Genomic DNA, 20278 nt, shown 5'->3' on the forward strand with positions numbered 1-20278 from the left:
GACGTCAACGAGGGACATTCAGCCGTGATCTTGCTCTTATTCTCAAGGTCATGAGTTGGGATTATTATTAGGGTTAAACCGGACTTTTTTAGGACTGAAAATCCATACTTTTGATCTAAAAGTGTCAAGATTGAAAAATTTTACAAGGTTGAGAACGTCATGTCCGAACGTAAAGCAGGTGCATTTTCGAAGATATTCGCGTTTTCAGCCTAAAACAAGCTTAGACCTTTATGTGACCTACAGAGGTCAAATTTGGCAGTGTTCAAGGTCATATCCGAACGTAAAATTTTCCACTCTTTTCATTTCTAGGGTCAAAAGTATGGGGTCCTATTTAAAAAAATTGATCTGACCTTGAAATGACCTTCGAGCTCATTGTCGAGGTCAAATCCAAGGTCACCGTCAGATAGCCTGGAAAAAATCATAAAAACCCAGTACTTCGCATTTTTTCTAGGACTCATATTTTTCGAGTTATTCTGCTCTTCCGGGACTTTTATAACACCCTGTGTACACATATGTGTACCAAAATTCACTAACGTCGATAACAGATGATAACGTTCCCTACTTTTTGACGATCGCTTCTACGTTATCGACGCTTTGCAAGTTCGTTGACGACTACTCCAGCTGCCAGTATCCCCTTAAAAAGAACAGATCAATTGATCCTCCATCTGCTTGAAGCAAAGTGCACAAAGGATAATGTACTGTTGCACTAAGTGCTACACGCGAGTCTGACAGCTACGATTTAATATAAAACTTTAACGTGAAGCAGTCAGCTGTGGTTACGAAATGGTGCAAGAGGTAAAGAAAATGAAAAGAAAGAATGCACAGAAAAATGCGTCGCAGAAGGAACAGGCACTTGGAAAAGAAGAAGCAGGAGGCACACCAAAGAAAAATACGAAACAAAAAGAGGAGAACAAGATTCAAAGACCACCAGTCGACTTGTAAGTAAAAAATTCAAATTTAATAAATTATCTTTTAAGAAAAATCCTTTGTTGTATTTCATATATATATGTTTATATGTAGCAATCCGAATAACACAATTCTTTTTTTTCATTTAAATTTTTTTACTAATTTGTGTTGTCTAGTGTTTATCAAAGTGTTGTAGTACCCGGTGATCTAATCTGCTTTCTTTTCATAGGAAATATGGACCTCCTGTATCGTTTCCATACCAGAGGGTATGGTCTAGAAGCATTTTAATACTTGGGGTATTGTTAATAGTTTGGTACAATGGTAAGCACGGCAGAGAGATATCTCTGGCAAAGCAGAAAGATGTGCTAGTAAGTCGTTCGCAGAATGTTGACTGTTCTGCAGATTATATAGCCAAATTAGAGACATACCCTGGCTGTATATCAGAAAAATGTGGCAGGTTTGTCACTGACAAGCTTGTCTCAGCAACAGAAGTTGATGTTCTATTAAAATTAGCTAAAAGTGCGTTAAATTTAGCTGGCTCAGATGGTGGTGCTAGTACATTGGATCTTTATTCTGGAGCTCTATGTAAGGGCCAGGAATTTACCAATGTCTATGAGCTATCAAAAGCAAAGGAAATATTCAATTCTGTGGATTTAGCAATATACAGGTACCAATTTGTTATCACATGTCTAGAGGAAAAGAATATTACTTAGCAGAAGAATGTTACATTTAACTTGCAGAGCAGTGAGAGAAAAGATACAGCGTGCAGTGGCGGAAAACTTTGGTGTAGATGTCGAAAAAATATATTTAACTAAACCAACTTTTTTTTCGCGAATGACTAATAAGCCTGCACAGACTATTTATGATGAATATTGGCATCCACACGTCGATAAGGTATGTTTTATTCTAGGTATTTATTTTATAGAATGCATCAATTTTCAAAACTAATTGTAAACAGTTTCATTTTTTCACTATTCATTTACTATGATTACTTTGTGGCGCTTCAGGAATATTTAAAGAGGCGAAATATCTGTATCTGTAAGCTACATGTAAGACTATACATTTCAGGAGACTTACGAATCATTTTATTATACATCATTGGTATATTTGAACGACTATGACAAAGATTTTGAAGGCGGTCGATTCGTATTTATGGACAAGTACGTCAATTCGACGATAGAACCGAGAAAAGGTAAAGTACATACAAGAGAGTGCTTACACGCAACTGTAAATGATCCGTGATTAGAGTGATAATCACGAAATGCAATATTTCCAGGTAGGGTATCGATCTTCACATCAGGCAGTGAAAATTTGCATCTAGTCGAAAAAGTGAAGTCTGGCACTCGCTACGCCTTGACAATATCCTTCACATGCGATAAAAACTCCGCGATATCAGACACATATTTCATCTAAAATTTGCAATAGCATCTCTTGTCGATTTGTACTTTGTGTCATTTATAATTTCGTGTCAGTATAAAAAGCTCAAATCTTTTCGCTCGCGCGTTAATCGGCACAAATATAATTGCTGATCTCGTTTTAAGTAAAAGGCATTTATATATGTAAAACTATTTGTCTTATTTCCTTAACCGAACAGTATTTTCAACAGTATTAAGATTAATAAAACAAATATTGTTTTTATACGTGGTTTGTGTTTGGAAATAGAAATATGATCGTAGACGAGTTGAATTAAAATGCAAGTATATTGGAATGAACATTACATCAACTATACAAGGTGCTGTTTCGCATATTTCTATAACGATTATTTTCTTTTACGTAATAATACGATACGTAAGCGGATACGATGTTAGCAGATAATACACATAGCGTGTTTAACGTCTTTTTCTCCAAGTTTGTCGAAAATACAACATTCTTGCTGAAATGTTCGCAGACCTAGCCCCTTTCTCTTGTCATTGTACCGAGAATCTGTAACTATTAACGGAATGTGCAATATATGAGATTATTATACACCGTTGGACTAATTTCATGACACGATAACGCTTTAATAACAATATTTAGGAACAATGAGAGAGCGACAGTTTATCACTGATTAATAATTGCGTCGATATATTTGCGCTTTGGTATATTTTGTCATTGTTATTTACAATTTCATCGTGCGATGAAAAGCAACAGGGAGAGGAGGGCTTTTTCTTGTTACATAGCGGCTAGAAAGAACAATACTAATTTGCGTAAAAAAAAACTAAAGTACCGATTGATCACTATTTGAAAAAAGAAATAACGCGCGATAGGTCTCTCGGTTATCAGAATAATTTAAATAAATAGATACAGGTTAAACTTAGACTCAACGAAAATCCTTCGTTTGAAATAATCGCTTAATAATATAGTCTTAAAAACAAATTCTTCAAATAAACTTAAAGACGTACCCGTAAACTTAAATACTACGATAACATATTAGATTATATATAACTCGTATTAATTGGTAACGTAGAAATACTATCATGAAAAGCTACACCTCTCGTCCCGCTTTATTTGCGTATTCCCCATTTTATACGATCTATTTTTGCTCGCAAAAAAAAAAAAGAAAAAAAACAGGAGGCCCTCCGATAACATCGCAACATTGAAATAAAATTACGAAAGGCATATACAGAGAAAATGTCCTTATACATAAGTAAGAAGTCGATCGCTAAATTCTACTTCGATACCGCACACATGGAACATCATCGAGCGTAATTCTTAAACTTCGCGCAAGCTCTGGAACAACGGTATGTTTTTTAAACTACGCTTGCAGGATACTCGCAATCTTTTTTGCACTTTCTCCTATTAGTATCGTCCTGTGATTACCGATTATCTCTTCTATCCGTACCGGCTGCATGCATGTCTGAAAACAAAAAGTCAAGATGAACACAGTCGAATTCGAAAATTTATACATATTACATGCATAACATTTCCGAAAGCAATATTCATCAGCAATATATCTGAATCGATTGCTGTCGCAGAAGCTCATTTACAAGGTTTTTTAAAAAAATATATCCAATATTAATAAGAGAGAAGAAGAGAAAATAAAACTATAAAGATCGAATAACAAAAGAAATCTTAGAAAAAACTTAAAAACTCGTTAAGAAATAGAAATTTTACTTTGGACAGTCCGTAATCCTTCTCCAGAGGTATAAAGTTATCCGTCGCTTTGATCAATGTGATTGGTCCATTGAACTTCTTGGTGGGAACGTAGATCGCGCCGGCCGCCAGTTTCTTGAACAAGTGATATCCGGCAATTTTTAGATCATCGCTCGAGAATCGTTTGTTACCGATAATTTCCACCATTTTGTCGAACATCTCCACGTCCGTCTTTGTCGTCTTCAGAATTTTGTATGCCTGAAATAAGACACGTCGCGATCAGCGAAATAAACGTCTCCATTTAGCAGATTGCATATCTGCCAATTATTCGGTTTAATTCCTCTCTCTCTCTCTCTCTCTCTCTCTCTCTCTCTCTCTCTCTCTCTCTCTCTCTCTCTTTGAAGATAATTCAAGGGGCACATCGAGGAAAAGAAATGTTTTTTTTTTTTTTAATAAATACAAAGTATAACATTGTATATATTTTAATTGAAGAAGAGGAGGAACACCCCGAAGTGTACTAAGCGTTCGCCATGCTCACCTGACCGAAAGTAACATCCCTGTTCAATTGTATGGTGAAGTACGCCAACGCCTTCATACAACTGTCCGAAGTAAAGTCCTCGTTCATGTCTATCTTACCGATCATCTCCACCTGCTGTTTCACGTATAGTGGTGAGCCGTCAATCAGCGTCAAAGCCACCTTCTGGCCAGCAGACTCCAATTGTATGGCCATCTCGAAAGCGATACACGCGCCGAACGAGTAACCGGCCAGGTTGTACGGCCCCTTATCCTGGACTTTTCTAATGACATTCAAGTAAAATTTGGCCAACTCCGATACGGTGTTGTGGGGAGCCACCTCGATACTCTGCAGACCCCACAGCGGACTTTCCATGTGACTGGCTATTTGCTCGAGCGAATTCGTGAGGCCCTCGATCGCGTGAACGACGAACAATGCCGGTCCTTTCGAGCCCTTCGTCTTCAGGCGCACCAGAGCCTCCTTCGGCAGCAGGTCATCGCTCGGCCACTGCATCAGCAGCATGTCGACGGAATTATTGTAAGACTCGTTCGAGTCCTCATTCGCGACGACAGAAGATTCGTTAACAACAGTCTTGTTATTAACCGATGACATCTCTCGCAATTTGGTGATCGTCAGCGTGCGAATATCCTGCGGCGACAGTATGATGTCGTAATTTCTCTCGAGAATCTGCTTGATCTCCGTGCCCATCAGCGAGTCCATGCCCACGTCGGCCAGGCTGTTGTTAGGATTTAGCAAGTTCACGTCTTTAATGCCCAGGATATTGGCAATCAATTCCACGAGGCCGATTTTGTTACCGTCATCGGATTTGTGCTTCTCAGCTATCACCATGGAAGATAGCACCGGGTATTGTTGCTCCATGGATAGGAAGCTGTCTATGGTCTTGAGGCAGCTTGACAGAAGTTGCGGCAGAATGCCGTCTATCATGATGTCGTTGTCACCCATTAATTCTGGAAACACAAGCACGTATAAAACGCATAAATGTATTGTTGTAAGGAGCGGGTAATGAGAAAAAAGAAGTAGTACACTTCATTACAATTGAGTCTCTTTTTTTTAAGTGATTCGTTACTCAAAAGGTAACAATTCACTACAATTCTTATATTACTTTCATAATATATTATCTAGGATAATAATTCGGTCGAAGATTGAGAGCTGCCAAACCGAAAACTTCAGGACTTCCGAAATAGAAACAGCGAGTCTCCTGTCCGTTCGGACATAATAATAATAAAATGGTCTCTCTTGTATTTACCGGTAATTATGCCGACGTCTCCGATCGCACCCCACTGAATCGCAAGGCCTTTCAAGCCGTTCCGATGTCTGTCCTCTATTATCCTCTCCATAGCCGAGTTCGCGAAACCGTAATTGGTCTGACCTATGTTGCCGCAGCCGCAAGAAATGGAGGAGAACACGACGAAATAATCCAACGGCACGTGAGCCTTCCTTGACACGATGTCCAGGTGTCTCGTGACGTCAATCTTCGGCAACATCACCGTCTTAAAATCGTCCTCCTCCAAATTCTCGATCAAGGCGTCACGCAACACGACCGCCAAGTTGAATACGCCGCCCACCGGTGCGAGCTTGTTGCTCTCGGCGAACAGGCGCTCAGCACCCGCTAGCGTCGTAGCGTCCGCCGTAGAAATGAAGACCGTGATGTCGTTCTCGCGCCATTGTCGCACACAGAACGCCTGGTAGCCGGTGCGTATGCCCGAACGTGACACGAGAACGATGTACTTGGCGCCACGTGCGATCAACCAGTTCGTCAATTCCAGACCGAAGCCGCCAAGGCCACCGACTATCACGTACGACTTCCTCGGATCCATATAAGTACGCGGCACGGCAGGGACGAGTATCGGTACCGGCCGCACACACTTCTTCGGCTCCTCGTTACGAATCTTCAGCACTACCTTGCCGATGTGCTTGCCCGCCGCCATGTATCTGAATCCGTCCTCGAGCTGCTGCTCCGAGAACACGATCGTGGGTAGTGGCTGCACCGCGCCGTTCGCGATCCCTTCCGTGACCAATTGCATCACCTGCTTCTCCGCGTATTCGTCGAACAGCATTTCCAGCAATATACCATGGAAGGACGTGTTTTTCAGGAACATGGACATTCCGACGCAGTTGTCATTGGACATATCATATTTGCCGATTTCCAGGAAGCGACCGTTTTGCGCGAGACACCGTATGCTGGCCTGCAGTTTCTCCTCCGCCAACGAATTCAATATTACATCCACTCCACGTCCCTGTGTCTCCGTGAGAATCATCTGCTCGAAGCTGGTGTCGCGGGAATTACCGATGTGCTTGTCGTTCAGTTGCGGGAAGGTGTTCAAGAGGTACTTCCTTTTTTGCGGTGTGCCGGCAGTGGTGAAAACAGTGCAACCGGCGTGCAAGGCGATGGTGATCGCCGCATGGCCGACGCCGCCAGTTCCGGCGTGAATCAATACGCTCTCGCCTGCTTTCAGCTGACCCCGTACAAACAGAGCGTAGTAGCTGGTCGAGTAAACGACCGGTATCGTTGCCGCTTGTTCCAGCGTCCACTTATCGGGTACCTCCCAGAGGAAACCGGGATCAACTAAGAGAGTAGTCGCCAAACTACGAGCCTCGACCATTCCCATCACTCTACGGCCATCCTCGAGTCTTCCGGAGAATTCCAGTCCTAATATACAATCCTCCGTGGCCATCTTTCTCGGCAAGGCGTCCGGCGGTAGCTTTCCAGTAGCTAGCATGATATCTCTGCAAGATTCATTCGCATTTGTCGCATCGATTCAGTCGAGAGATCAACGAAATTCCTTCGCTCCGAGCTTACCTGAAGTTCAATGGCGCGTAATACACCTCGCAGAGAAGTTTGTCGGATTGACGGTATTTCAACGGACTCTCGACCCATCTTAAGCTGCTCAAGTCACCCCTGACCAGCGTGTTCACGTAGGCGTTCTTGCTTTGTACGCATGGTATGTTGTTCTGTTGAGGCAATTGCAGGAACCGATAGCTGCCCCACACTCCTCTGTACAGCACGTTCGCCACCAGTCCTTTGTCCAGTTGATTGGCGTACAACTCTACGTTCAGATCGAACTTGGGAACGTTTTTGTCGCAGATAAACATGTAGCGCGCGTTTCCACCACCAGTCTCTTGTCGGATGCATGTCATAAGCCCAACTAGACCTGTAAACGAGAAGTTACGCATTTGTAACAGGTCCACGATCACCCGCGTCAATCAGTCAGATCAAGAGTTTGTTCCTGCAAACTACTTCGCGATAATTCAACCCTGTCCGAGGGATTAAATCTCTAAGAGCAAGTGAGAATGTGACACGATGATGTGACGTGAAAACACGTGATGAGAAGATAAAGCTTTACATAAAATATATAAACAAAAATATATAAACAAAAAGAAAAGAATATTTAAATAAAAATAAAAATTAATGTTATTTTTCACGTAAGTGGACACCTAAATGAGTTTACGCAAATGATGCACCAATTCACGTGATTTTACCAAGCAACTCTTCGCCTTGGGACACCAAGAGCACTTGTTGCTGCTCGTCATTGGATTTCTGCAGTGCTGCTTTCAGTTCCTTCAGCCAGGAGAGATTTTTCTCCGTGATGTACACGACGATCGGTTCTCCCTTCTTTTGCGATCGCTTCTTCAGCAATAAGTAGATATTTTCTGCAGAGTTGATTTGCTTGCTAACCAACACCAGATCTGCCTTCTTGAGCATGGCTCTCAGGTCAACTTGAGCGAGTTGAGTTTCGGTCTCCTCCAGAAGAACGAAACCGTCGGGTTTCAAAGCAGCCGTTAGATTCTTCAGGACGTTACATGATTGATCGGACAATACGTTCGCCGCCACAACGAGATTAACATCTTGAGCAGGTGGTACATTTTTCACATCTCGCACTACAACTTGCAGCTTCATTTTGCTAAGACTCGCTGCATGATTATCCGGTGAGACGACAGCTACTTGAAACTCGACAGCCTAGAATCAGTCAAAAAACTTCGGTAAGCTCCTCAAAAATAAATACATCGTGACAATCTATGTAAGAATGATACAACAATACACCGATGCGGTATTATGCTTGACTTGCATTCGCAGCCTTGCACTTGTTTAAAGAACTGTGAAATAATTTCAGAAATTTTCTGAAATAATTACAGTGTGTTGCTCATTAGAGTACCATACTCACACTAATTAAAGATGTACTATTGAGGCACTCGAGCAGAAGAGGTGCCAACAAATCTTTCGGAGTTCGCTCGCCCATGACCTCCACCACCTTTATCTTGGACGATATCATATTCTCGCGAACGATTTGTAGCAGCACGTTGAACGTGTGCATCTTGTCCCAAGAGTCCTCCTTGGCAAACCTGGACGGATTTTCGTATGACAGGAACGTATATCGTTCGAGTGTAGGACTGACCTGGGTCTGCTGGCGACGCGGTGCCAAAGACGTTTTCAAGCCTCTGAACTCGATGCCACCTGACTTAATAATCTTGAGATCCTTGTAATTATACACCGGCAAGCTGGCGTCCTTCGATGATGCATCGAGCAATTGTCGATGAACAGTGGGATCGATCGCACCGTATTGGAGGCGTGACGGCAGATACAACAATTGGTGCTTGGAAATCAATATGTTGAACTGGAGCATAGAGTCCATGTAGGAGACCCAATTGTTAACCCAGGAAAGCTCGCCGATAGTCCCGTAGCCGTTACCACTCTTGATCCCCTGAAAGATACCGCGATACTCGTAACCGCACAGCCTCAACTTCTTGTAGATATCATTGGTATTGAGAGGCAGGACTCCCTCGTCGATAGTCTCGGACGGCGGTGGTAACGTCAGCTGGTCCTCCTTGATGTTACTGGACATGCGAATGCTTCCGCTAACGGCGACCGTGCCACTCTCGCAGATCTCAAAATTACCCGTACCCTCGAAGATGTTGATCGCGAATTTAACCAGGCCCCCCTTCGGTATGATGGTGGCGCGCTGGAAGTGTACGTTCTCAAAGACCACCGGCAGTTGCTCGAAGTCGGCTCCGCGCAGTTTTGCGAATGTTTTCCACACGAGCAACATATAGCCGGTAGCTGGGAAGAGGATTCGGCCGTCTATTTGATGACCCGCTATATACTCGTCCGTTTCGTTCGACAGATTCACCTGTATAATGGTCTCTCCCGACTGACTTGCCATATTCTTGAAAGACGCAACTTCCCATTCGATGGAGTGATCCCACTTGATCAGCGAATTGATCATTGGCGTTCCACGGCCAACGGGGAAGCTCACCGGCGGATACAGCTTGGCAATGTCCGGCTGCGCGCCGGTCATGTACAGCTTACCCACGTTGGACAAAAGGAAGGCCAAGTTGTTGGGATGATCGCGTTTGTGCAGACTAAGGTTGGTGACCGTTGGCGGCAGCGACCTGCGCAGAATCGCCTGCAGCAGGCAATGCGGCGCGACCTCGATCGTGATCGCGTTCACCGGGATGTGCGCGATCGCCTCTTGGAAGAGAACCGGCGACAGCAGATTGTTCACGTGGTACGCGGATGAATTGAATTGCGCGAGCGGGCTGCCCCATGCGGATTCGGGTATCGAACTGGAGATCCACTTGGCCGACCTGCGTTTCGGACTCGCTATGATCTCGTCGAGCGAAGCGCGCAGCTTCGGCCCCGCTAACGCGATGTATTTACTGTGAAAGGCGATGCCGGAGCTGTTGACCATTTTGACGAAGATGTTCTTGCTCTTCATTTGCTCCACGAACGCTCGCATAGACTCGACCGGGCCAGAAATGGTGACCGAGTCCGCGGCATTGTGGCAGGCTGGGATGATGTCGGGCGGACACATCTCCTTCACCTCTTGCCAACTCAGACCGACCGCCGCCATAGCTCCTGGTTTCAGCTTGGTGTCCAGGATCGCCTTACCTCTGCAGTAAGCGGCCAGGACAGTTTGCTCCGGCGTGAACGTACCGTCGGCGTATGCACAGCCCAATTCTCCGACGGAGTGTCCGACGATGCCGTCCGGTTGGACGCCTATCAGCGTCAACACGTCGACGAGAGCGACTTGGATAGCTGCAAGTGACACGAAAGTTTCTACCACGTTCTCGTCGGTGCCGTTGATGATGATGTTCATGAGATCGATGCCGTAGGGCTTCAACGCGTCCGCGCTCCGTCGCAGGCTACGTTGGAAGGTCTCGATGCTGAGCAGCGCGCGGCCCATACCCGGCCACTGTGTGCCCATGCCGCTAAACACGAACCAGATAGGACGTCGCTCGTCCTGCATCGCTACCTCGGCGACCTCGCGCGAACTGTGGACACCGAAGATCTCGTAAGCACGGAACCTGTGACCTGATATGTCGTTCTTGTGCACGGCGTGTAGCAGCGCATGGAACTCGTCGTCGTTCTGATGCTCCCAGACCTCGTTCAACATGGCGTGCACCGCCTCCTCTGTGCGACCTGACACTGCGACCAGTTTCAACACGGGCTCGCTGGTGTTCAGCATCGGCGATAGCTTCGGTTTCGGGTTGCTACGCAAAATAATGTGCGCGTTTGCGCCACCGAAGCCGAATGAGTTAACTGCCACGAGTCCGCCATTCCACGGTGTGGTCTTGTCGACCACTCGAATACGTCCCTCGATCAAAGCGGGTATGTCTGGATTCGGAACGTTGAAGTGCAAATTCGGGGGGATCACGCCGCTTTCCATCGCGATCAACACTTTGGCGATCGCGCACAAACCGCTCGCCGGTTCCGAATGTCCCATGTTGGACTTGACCGAGCCGAGCAGCAAAGGTGTCTTTCTGTCTTTGCAAAATAGCTGATCGATGGAGTTGATTTCCTCCGGGTCGCCCACCTTCGTGCCGGTCCCATGCGCTTCCACGTAAACCACGTCCGCGGGATTAATGCCCGCCTCGCAGTACACCTCGCGCATCAACTGGTTCTGCATACGTCCGCTCGGGTATGTGATACCCTCGGGCTTGTTGCCGTCTGTGTTTACCTTCGCATGAACCACCGTGGCATAGGCCCTACGTGCATCCTTTGCTTTCTGCAGGTATAACGCCACCACTGCCTCGGCCCTCGCGTAACCGTTGACGGCGGCGTCGAATGCCTTGCACTTGCCGTCTTGGGACAGCATGTTCAGCCGATGAAATTGCAACGAATTCGTGGGTTTCAGCAGGAGATTTACCCCGCCGACGATCGCAGCGTCGCAGTCGCCGCTGCGCATCGCTGCGACCGCCTGAGACAACGCGTACATGGACGACGAACACGCCGTGTCCATGGCGTAACTCGGCCCGGTGAAGTCGAACGTGAAGGAGATTCTGTTGGCGAGCATACCTCTGCAACACCCGGTCAATCCGTATCCTGTGAGCGGAAATAATAATAATCACAAAAGAGGCAAGAGAATTGATAACCTAGGTCTTTTTTTCTTTGGTTTTCTTTTTTTCTATTTTTGCTCGAATCAAAATTGCATCGACACGTTTTACGCCTCGAAGAGAGGTTTCAACGATCGATCGGCCGGCAATAAGCCCCAGTAAACTTGTTCTGTAATTCTTAAGGACAGTGCCGTTATTATTGCAATGACATTGCACAACTTTATCTTTGTTTACCGCGACTTTTACTGTACCGTACGCGACGATAACTAAATAATAACGGCACTTAAAAACGTCCTTGCAAAATGTAGCCGCCTACCTCCTACTTGTGACTTGAGGACATACAAACCGTTTACACTCTCCGCATCTTTCGTCCAAAAGTCGTCCGATTCCGCGGAGGAGACACCGACGAACACTCCGGTGCGTGTTCCTCTCACGGTGAATGGGTTGACGCCAGCGTCAACTATTGCCTCGAACGTGCTTTCTAATAGAATGCGAAGTTGCGGGTCCATTACGTTCGCCTGCTTCGGGTGCACCCCGAAGAAGGAGGCGTCGAAGCTGCTGAGATCTTTGATCTTGGCGGTTCTGTGTGGTAACCCAAAGATGCCGCCCGGCCAACGGCGATTATCGTCCGTGATCATGTCCACACCCTCCATCAGGTTTTGCTTGAACGCCTCGATATCTTCCGACTCAGGCAAACGACCTGAAACAAGTGCGTGATTTGATGTGTCACACAGCTGTAAATCGACGATCTCCCTCTGTCGATGCTCCGATGTGCCGGGTACACTCTTGACGATGTTTACCTGAAATGCCTGTGATGACGATGTCACTGTCGAGGGAATACGGCACTCCATTAGTTACCATGGGTTCCCGCGTCACGGGACTGTTAACACTTTCGAACTGGGCGGGCATCTTTGCTGAGTAGCTTGAATCTGGCCCTTCGAGTCCTTCCTCACGTCCTTGGAGTCTTCACCTGCAAATACGACATCACAATTGAACGTTTCTCTGATATAACGCTGACAAGTCTTGTCAGAGCAATGGCAGAAACATTTCTGTGCAGTAGGTTTCTGATCGCGGTCTATTGTTCTCGGTTCAATTCCGGTCGGATTTTCAGACAGTCAGTTCAGGCAGTCGCGAATCAGAAGACGAAGAAATGACCGCCCTCTTTCTCTTCACGCGTACAGAATTTCTGCACAGAGAGATGTTATCACGAGATCCGCGGCGGTTCTCGGCGAATCAACAGAAGACGGGGATATCATTCTCGCGGGTTCATAGTAGCGACATCTGAACTCGTTGCTTGACAGAGCTAGTCTAGTCTAGCTAAGCGGCGACCAGCCCGTGAACAATTATTATGCGCAATTACGTTCAATTGGCGCATAGCATATCTAATTGAGTAATCTCAATTGAGCAATTTCACCCGGAGATAAACCAATTCTGTGCTATGATTGTTCGCGGGTGTCGCTCTTTCTCCCCTTTTCGTTGCCTCTGCCTTCCTTCATCGCCCTCTCTCTTCTTTCACACCTCGCACATGCACACACATGCTCCGAATATATCGTAACGCGTCGAGGAACGATGACCCGGGGTCGATAGAAACTTTGTATAGTATCACATCGTACACGATACTCGCACGATAGATTATTTGTGTGCCATCCGTGTCTCGTCTCAATCTCGTCGAACAAAATTCAGAGGCACTTTTCTTTGGAAGACAATTTTCTCGTATCGGGAGAAGACCTTGTTTTTGTCATATCTTTAGAATTATTAACATTATTATTGCTGTTGGCTGCTATGCTAATTGCTGCGCTGATTGTTGATTCCAATCGTTCCGCTCGTTCTTACTACAATGCTTAAGTTCAAATTCAATAAAAACTGCAAAAAATGCGTACATTCGAAATGCACATATTCATTGGTCTGTTATTAACTATATAGTTAATTTTGATTTGATTATACACAGTCGAATACGTTCTAGCATAGCCGCATAATCTAGCGGCAATATTATACACGAATCGATTTCTCGTAATTGAAAATGTAAAAACATCTCAGACGTAACACGCGATGCATTTGATGTTGCTGCAATCGAGGTATCCACATGTTCAAGAATATTCATACCAAACATAACATTTGGGAAAATTCTACGACACATATTAATCGCTTGTCGACATTACCGTAATAACAATCGTAATTACAAAGTACATATTAGCGAGCATCAGCGACGTTCGTTGCATGTTCGACTCAAAAAATTCGTCGATCGATCCAGCGATGACATAACCATCGACTCGATATTTAGAGATCAGCGAAAAATCATACTTGCATAAGCGTTAGAGTTATATCATATTTTCTTTCAAGACCTCCCGATGATTTTCGTTCGATCGCATGAGCAATTTTTGCAGATACTTCTTGCGAAACACTCGGAAAAAATTTCTCCTTTTTCACACTCATCATGTCAAATATAATACTGTGTAGGAGAAAAAGTTTTCGCATAACATCACCGAAAACTTTTTATATCAAACCTATGACTTATGGTAAGAAAATTCCCGTGCATGATGAATATTTCCTACGTAAGATCGCCAATACATTGTATAACGAACGATTATGCAACAAACCATGTCGTATCGATCGTGTGAAATTGCTAGATAACAGAAAATGTCATTCATCTTTTGTCGTCACATGGGAAGAGTTTCTAATCGAAAAGTCGAATTTAACATCGAATTATCGCGTCGCTATGCGACGCAAAGCGCACGCAACCGCGAAATAAATCCTATCGCGCGATTGTTAAATATCGAGACGTACGTTCGCTTCTGAAACGGTTTGTGAATACTTTTCCTCCTTTTCGTCAAAATTCTTTTGCCAGAATATTGTCTGAGCCGCGTCAAATAATGTAGCGGCTTTTAGATCGATTTTTTAGTAAATCTAATTTAGTTATTTCGATTTCAGATCAGTACAAAAATCAATTTTTTTTCTTTTTAACAATCGTTTGTCGCTAGTCTTTGATTCGATTGCGATAATTTGATAAGCACCTTGCTTTTGTCTAAACTGTGTCGCAAGCAAGTATACCGCGCGTCTGTTAATGAGATGTGGTTTGATACCGAGGGTATTTTTACGTAGAACGAACTGCTTTCCTCAAATTTCACGATATTCTGAAGCGACGTAAGCGATGCAAAAATTATATCTATGACATACTCGACGTAAGTAAACAGCGGATTATCCTTGAAACTATATGTGATATGTATACGCTATGTGGTAAAACATGGTAATATGACAACACGAGCTAGCCTCGTGAAATTGGCAATGCTAAACGTGACGCGTCTACTTCGCGCGATAACTGTCTTTGCGTTATATTTAGTAATTTTGTCCAAGTTTATCGATACTTTTTAATGTTTTCTCCATTCTTAGCATCTCAAATTTTAGGAAACGAAACTCGGATAGGAAAAGTTAAAAACGTTCAAATTTCCGTCTGTAAATATATCAACTGAGTTTCATAATAATTTTCGTTCCTTCTCTCTTGTTCTTCTTTCGAAAATCTATAATTGCATTCATTCATATGATATTCATCATTATGAAATAAAAATTATCACAGTTTTTATCTTTGACTATTTATTGTGTGTGTGATATGTGCCTATTATTTAGATATTCAAACCTTATTTCATGCGAAAGAGCGAAAAATATTACGTTAAACAGTCGAGTAGTATACAAATATATGATAAATTATATTGTTAATTAGAAATTATAAATGTTAGCACGTAAAAGTTGTAGATATTTATAATCTCTAAACATGCTTATTTGTATACATATACTTATTTATATACATATGCATTTGACATTGACATTTTATGAAAAGAAAACTAATCATTTTTTTCACAAGTAGAATTATCTGCATTTTTTTCTTTAGAGCGATTTTTAAATCCTTTATGAAAATTCATAAACGCTGGAAACACTACGTGTTATCCGCGCAATATCTTCTTGACAAATTTCAAAACGATCTTGAAGAGAAACCGATCTATAACGATCCGATAATATATTTCTCACTCTCTTTCTCTTTTACCAGCACCACTCTATTCTTGTACAAGATTAATCATTAATATAACAAACATAATCGCGATTAATCAGTTGCATAGTGCGCCTGCACCTATCTGTACGATAACGAGAACTTCAGACAGTATGACGCGTGCGGCAAATAAGGAATCGAGTGTCGTGTAGATTTCTTTGCACTTGACAGTGAGTTAATCGTGTGAGTAAACCATCTCGAGCGTATCTCAAACCTTCGTTCCGTACTTTTGAAATTTGCGCGTGCCTTTTGACGATTTCATCGACTTCGTTCATGCTCGTTTTATCTCGTATAACATCCGTAGCCGTAGCCAGCTCACCGTAAACGGCTGATAATAATACCGCCGCACAAATAATTCGATACGGCTCATTAGCATCGCAAAGTGACGGATTTGAAGACGCTCGCATCGATAATGCGATCGACAACGAAATCGAAAACTAATTGTCCATGGCGATTAATTATTGATCATTGGCTGCCGTGTCTCTTGTGGCGCATGAAGGCACATTGTTCGTCGCTCGATTAATCGTCGCTCGACCTGTTGAGCCTTATTAAATCATGCCATTAGAAATAAACCGCGGCAAATGACCAAGTGTCATATCTTCACACGACCAAGAACCGTCGGAATCTCCCGAGATGGGCCCACGCATTCGCACGGACACGCGCGTTTGACAGTAATTGACAATTGAGAAATTAATCAATTATAACGTACTTTCGAAGGAAGAATTTAAGAAATTTCTGTGGAAATTTAGAAAAACGTGCAGCGCCAAATGAAAGTCACGATATCAGTAAGTCACGATATCAGTAAGTGAAGTAAAGACCAAGGTACTCGGTATACCGCGGGTTCTCAATATTAAATTTCAAATGCGGAGTTCTTCGTCTCTTGATTGTGAAGTCGGCACGTGAAGATATTTTAAATAAATTGTTCACTTGGAATCAGTTTAAAGAAAAAGAAAAAAGTAAAGGAAGAAACTTAAGAAGAACGTTTAATTCAAAATAATTCTTTGGGTCGACTAAGCAAGACAGCTGCAAAGTAAACTTAGAAGATACTTTGTATTTATACTTAACGAAAGACGAATACGCGCTTAAATTATATTCTTCACGTCGGCTTTACATATAATTAGAATTAAAAAAACAACGCAAAAAGGCACAAACTTGTAATTTCTATAAATTCTATGAATATGGCTATAAATTAAGCAAAATAAATTCAGCACACAGATAACGGACCACTATCTCGTAAAATGTTAATGAAGAAAAATCTAAATTCGAATACTGCAGATACACAAAGCGCCCAGCGTTAAGCGGAAACTTTTTTCCATTTTAAGAATCAGTTTACACCGGTTAAGAATTATTTTCACTGAAATTTCATTCTTCCCGTTTATTCTTAATTGAAATTTTCAATATACTGTATTATATGACTATACTGTATTATTTCGACAACGCTTAGGCAAGAACAATGCAACTTTGTCTTCTTCTTAGGACAAGGGTAATGATCCATCAATTAAAAATACACTCTGCTTTTACGTGTCCAGATTTAAGAGAAAATTGCAGTCTCACAATTCGGTGGTTTTCGCAGAAATCATTACGTTACTACGTCGCACACGTAAGACCTCGCGCGTTATGCAGAAACGTTAATGGAAACGTTATTTACTCTAACTTTAGCGAAATCGGCGGTGTGAGCAGAGCTAGAGAAACGAAAGCAATGTCCCGGTGCCCTCTTTCAACAATGACAAACTAGAGTTTCTCGCTCGTACGAATCATGTGATTGCGTGAACGCGTAAAACCGAGTAAGGAAAAAAACAGAGTTTTTTCGTACTTTGCCCTGCCTTTCCGTTCACTCCGATTCTCAGCGATATTCTGTTCATGTATACACGATAGTGTGTACGATCGGAAACAATCAGGGGGGACAATAATTTCGCTACCACAATCGTCGTATCTTCTGTGTTTCGTCAGTTCCGTTACTTTACGGATTGCGCGCTGCGTCACACACAACACTCTTGCGTCTTATGAGGTACAGAGGACTTTGTTTTTCTTTTTTATATAATCTATTCGTGCAACCCGCTATCTATTTGTGCAACAAAACTTTTATTCGCGATACATATGTTTTCGTAAAGTTTTCTTTTTATCTCGAAATAATTTTCACGGTGCGTTTATATAATTCATATGAATATTACTTTCGCAACGTATAAATTTCCAGACGTCTCAACGAGGCTTGAAGAGAAGAAAGACATTTATATTTTTATTCTAATTTTGCGCGAGAGTCTAGATACACTCTACTGGGAGTTTCCAATGCGATTGTTCCGCCCGATACTGGTCGGCAATTTCCGGAGGAAAGCCGGCCGATTATGCCAAATGCGCGTGCATTAATCCAATATTTTTCCATGTCGAAGAGCCAATCGCGACCCGATGTGTACGACGTAGAAATCGCGTAACGCATGATATTCTCCAGGTATTATACTCTCCTCGCGGCGAACGCATTGTACTTCGGAGGAACACCGAGAAACGTCTATCTAGCTACGACGATTCTACGTATCTTAAGTCTGTGTTTAATTAATAACTTAAATATACAGAAACCAAACTTTGTAGACGAAAGACTTAATCACTTAATCACGACAATTTTGCGAACGAAGCAAGGCAAGATCAGAGTTAGTGAATTCTTCGAATTCTCCTCTCTTTCTCCGATCCGTAATTCTGCATCTCGTTACATTGCTTACTTCTTTCACTCCAAAGGCCGAAAGTGCAACGTAGTTCAGCTAAGAAAACAGACTCTTGTCTGATATGCATTCTGCAAAGAGATTCTGGTACCGAAAATAAAAGGTTGCGAATGAGAGCTTGAAATTCGAATCGGAATGAAGAAAACCAAGCCTCGAAGATAATCGATTCCTCGAATTCTAATCTCTAATCCGCAAAGTTCAAATACTCTCAGACCTACCCTTTCGTAACAAAACTACCGCTGTACTGCAACTGAAACGTTTCTTTTTCCTTCAACGTTAAACTAAATATTTAATACACTCTTGGTTCAGACAAGAAAATTTCAACGTACCAGTTGTTCCAACTTCTTGATAAGTTATCTAATAATCAAAGCATATGTTTGTCTTTCTCTGAATTGTAAAAAAAACAAAGACAAACATATAATTTAACTATCACAGTTAATTTACCGAAAAGTTGTAACGACCGGCCTCAAGTCTGACACGGGCTTTATGAAGAAGTGGCGCAGCGTGGACTGTGTTGCAGAATTTCCGCCGCAGCCTGACGCCGTCCGTTGAATAAATCCTTCGGAGGAAGAGATGCACGGCGCGATTACGCCGATCGCCGATATCGATCGCCAGGACTCACCTGAATTAGCTTCGTGTGCAAATATAATCCCGACGGAAAGCGAAGCGAGAAACGTCGTCGCAGGGGCAGAGGAGGAAAAGATCGTCCGTGTCGCGGTGGCGCGATCGCGTCGATCTTTTGAATGTGACCGCGGCGACTGGCTAGCTGGCTGGCTAGCTGGCTAGCTGGCTGGCTGGCTGGCTGGCTGGCTGGCTGGCTGGCTGGCTGACTGATGACTGATGACTGATTGACTGACTGCGCTGCTTCCTCGCTGAGCTACGCGTATCAATGTTATCGTGAAGTCGCGTGGAATAAATGCACTCGCTTGACTCACGGTGCGAGCAAGTCTATCTTGTTGCGAAGGCAACCGTTCGACATCGGCGACTAAATGGAGGACTGGCTGCCGTCTAACCCGGCTCTTGGGCATCTCCTTATTATTGAATTGGATGGGTTCCGTGGTCTGACATCAGACCATGTGGTGGCGGCCAATGGGAAGGCGGATTTGGCGAGCGCATGCGTGCCGCGCTGTCAGGTGCGCGCGCGCGCGCGCGCGTTTGCAAGAGGACGGCGAGACGAATGTATCCCGGAACGTGAATCTGCGCCGTACGAACGGAAGGATCCGAGCCCGAGCGTCTGTCCACACCCGTCGTGCGCGGGCATTCGTGGTTCTAGCGTCTTCGCTTCCCCGGCCCGGCCCGGCGTCGCGACACATCTCGTGACGACGGGGTGCGTGGACATGCGAATGTCACATGCTCTCCGGCGCGGCGACATCCCGCGGACCATCGTCGTCCCGTTCTCGCGTCTCTCGTTTTGCGCAACACGTCGGGGATGTTATCGAGGAAATGATGACACTTTTTACCAGCCAGGGGCAGTGGCGTGGCGTGGTATAGCGTGGTGTTGCGTGGCGTGGAGTGGTGCGGCTCGATGCACCGCACCAGCCTGAAGCACGTGAAAGCTAAGTGGATCGATATATCGCAGCGCGCGTCGCCGCGTCGGCGTCGCTTCGCCTCGTCTCACAGCGCTGCGCCTCACTTCACCATGGTAATGCTCTGTCGTGACATTAGGGAGTTTTTGCAATACTG

At 44.0% G+C, this 20278-nt stretch overlaps 2 protein-coding genes across 2 annotated transcripts; one reads left to right on the forward strand and one right to left on the reverse strand.

Moving 5' to 3' along the window:
• Window positions 1–682: 682 nt before the first annotated feature.
• LOC105185167 (2-oxoglutarate and iron-dependent oxygenase domain-containing protein 3) lies at window positions 683–2871 on the forward strand. Its single transcript, XM_011144468.3, has 5 exons — window positions 683–938; window positions 1136–1573; window positions 1647–1800; window positions 1975–2098; window positions 2183–2871. The coding sequence occupies exons 1-5, from the start codon at window positions 784–786 to the stop codon at window positions 2317–2319; spliced, it is 1008 nt and encodes a 335-aa protein (XP_011142770.1). The 5' UTR covers window positions 683–783; the 3' UTR covers window positions 2320–2871.
• Window positions 2588–19746, reverse strand: FASN1 (Fatty acid synthase 1). The gene is made up of 10 exons (XM_011144469.3): window positions 19218–19746; window positions 12646–12815; window positions 12192–12545; window positions 8677–11834; window positions 7994–8471; window positions 7314–7665; window positions 5760–7240; window positions 4517–5460; window positions 4000–4236; window positions 2588–3742 (listed from the first exon to the last, which is right to left on the reverse strand). Exons 2-10 carry the CDS (start codon window positions 12752–12754, stop codon window positions 3641–3643), a joined length of 7215 nt encoding a protein of 2404 aa, XP_011142771.1. The 5' UTR covers window positions 12755–12815; window positions 19218–19746; the 3' UTR covers window positions 2588–3640.
• Window positions 19747–20278: the final 532 nt, after the last annotated feature.

Source organism: Harpegnathos saltator, unplaced genomic scaffold (assembly GCF_003227715.2).
Source record: "Harpegnathos saltator strain DR-91 unplaced genomic scaffold, Hsal_v8.6 scaffold659, whole genome shotgun sequence".
In the NCBI taxonomy this organism is placed as follows: domain Eukaryota; kingdom Metazoa; phylum Arthropoda; class Insecta; order Hymenoptera; family Formicidae; genus Harpegnathos; species Harpegnathos saltator.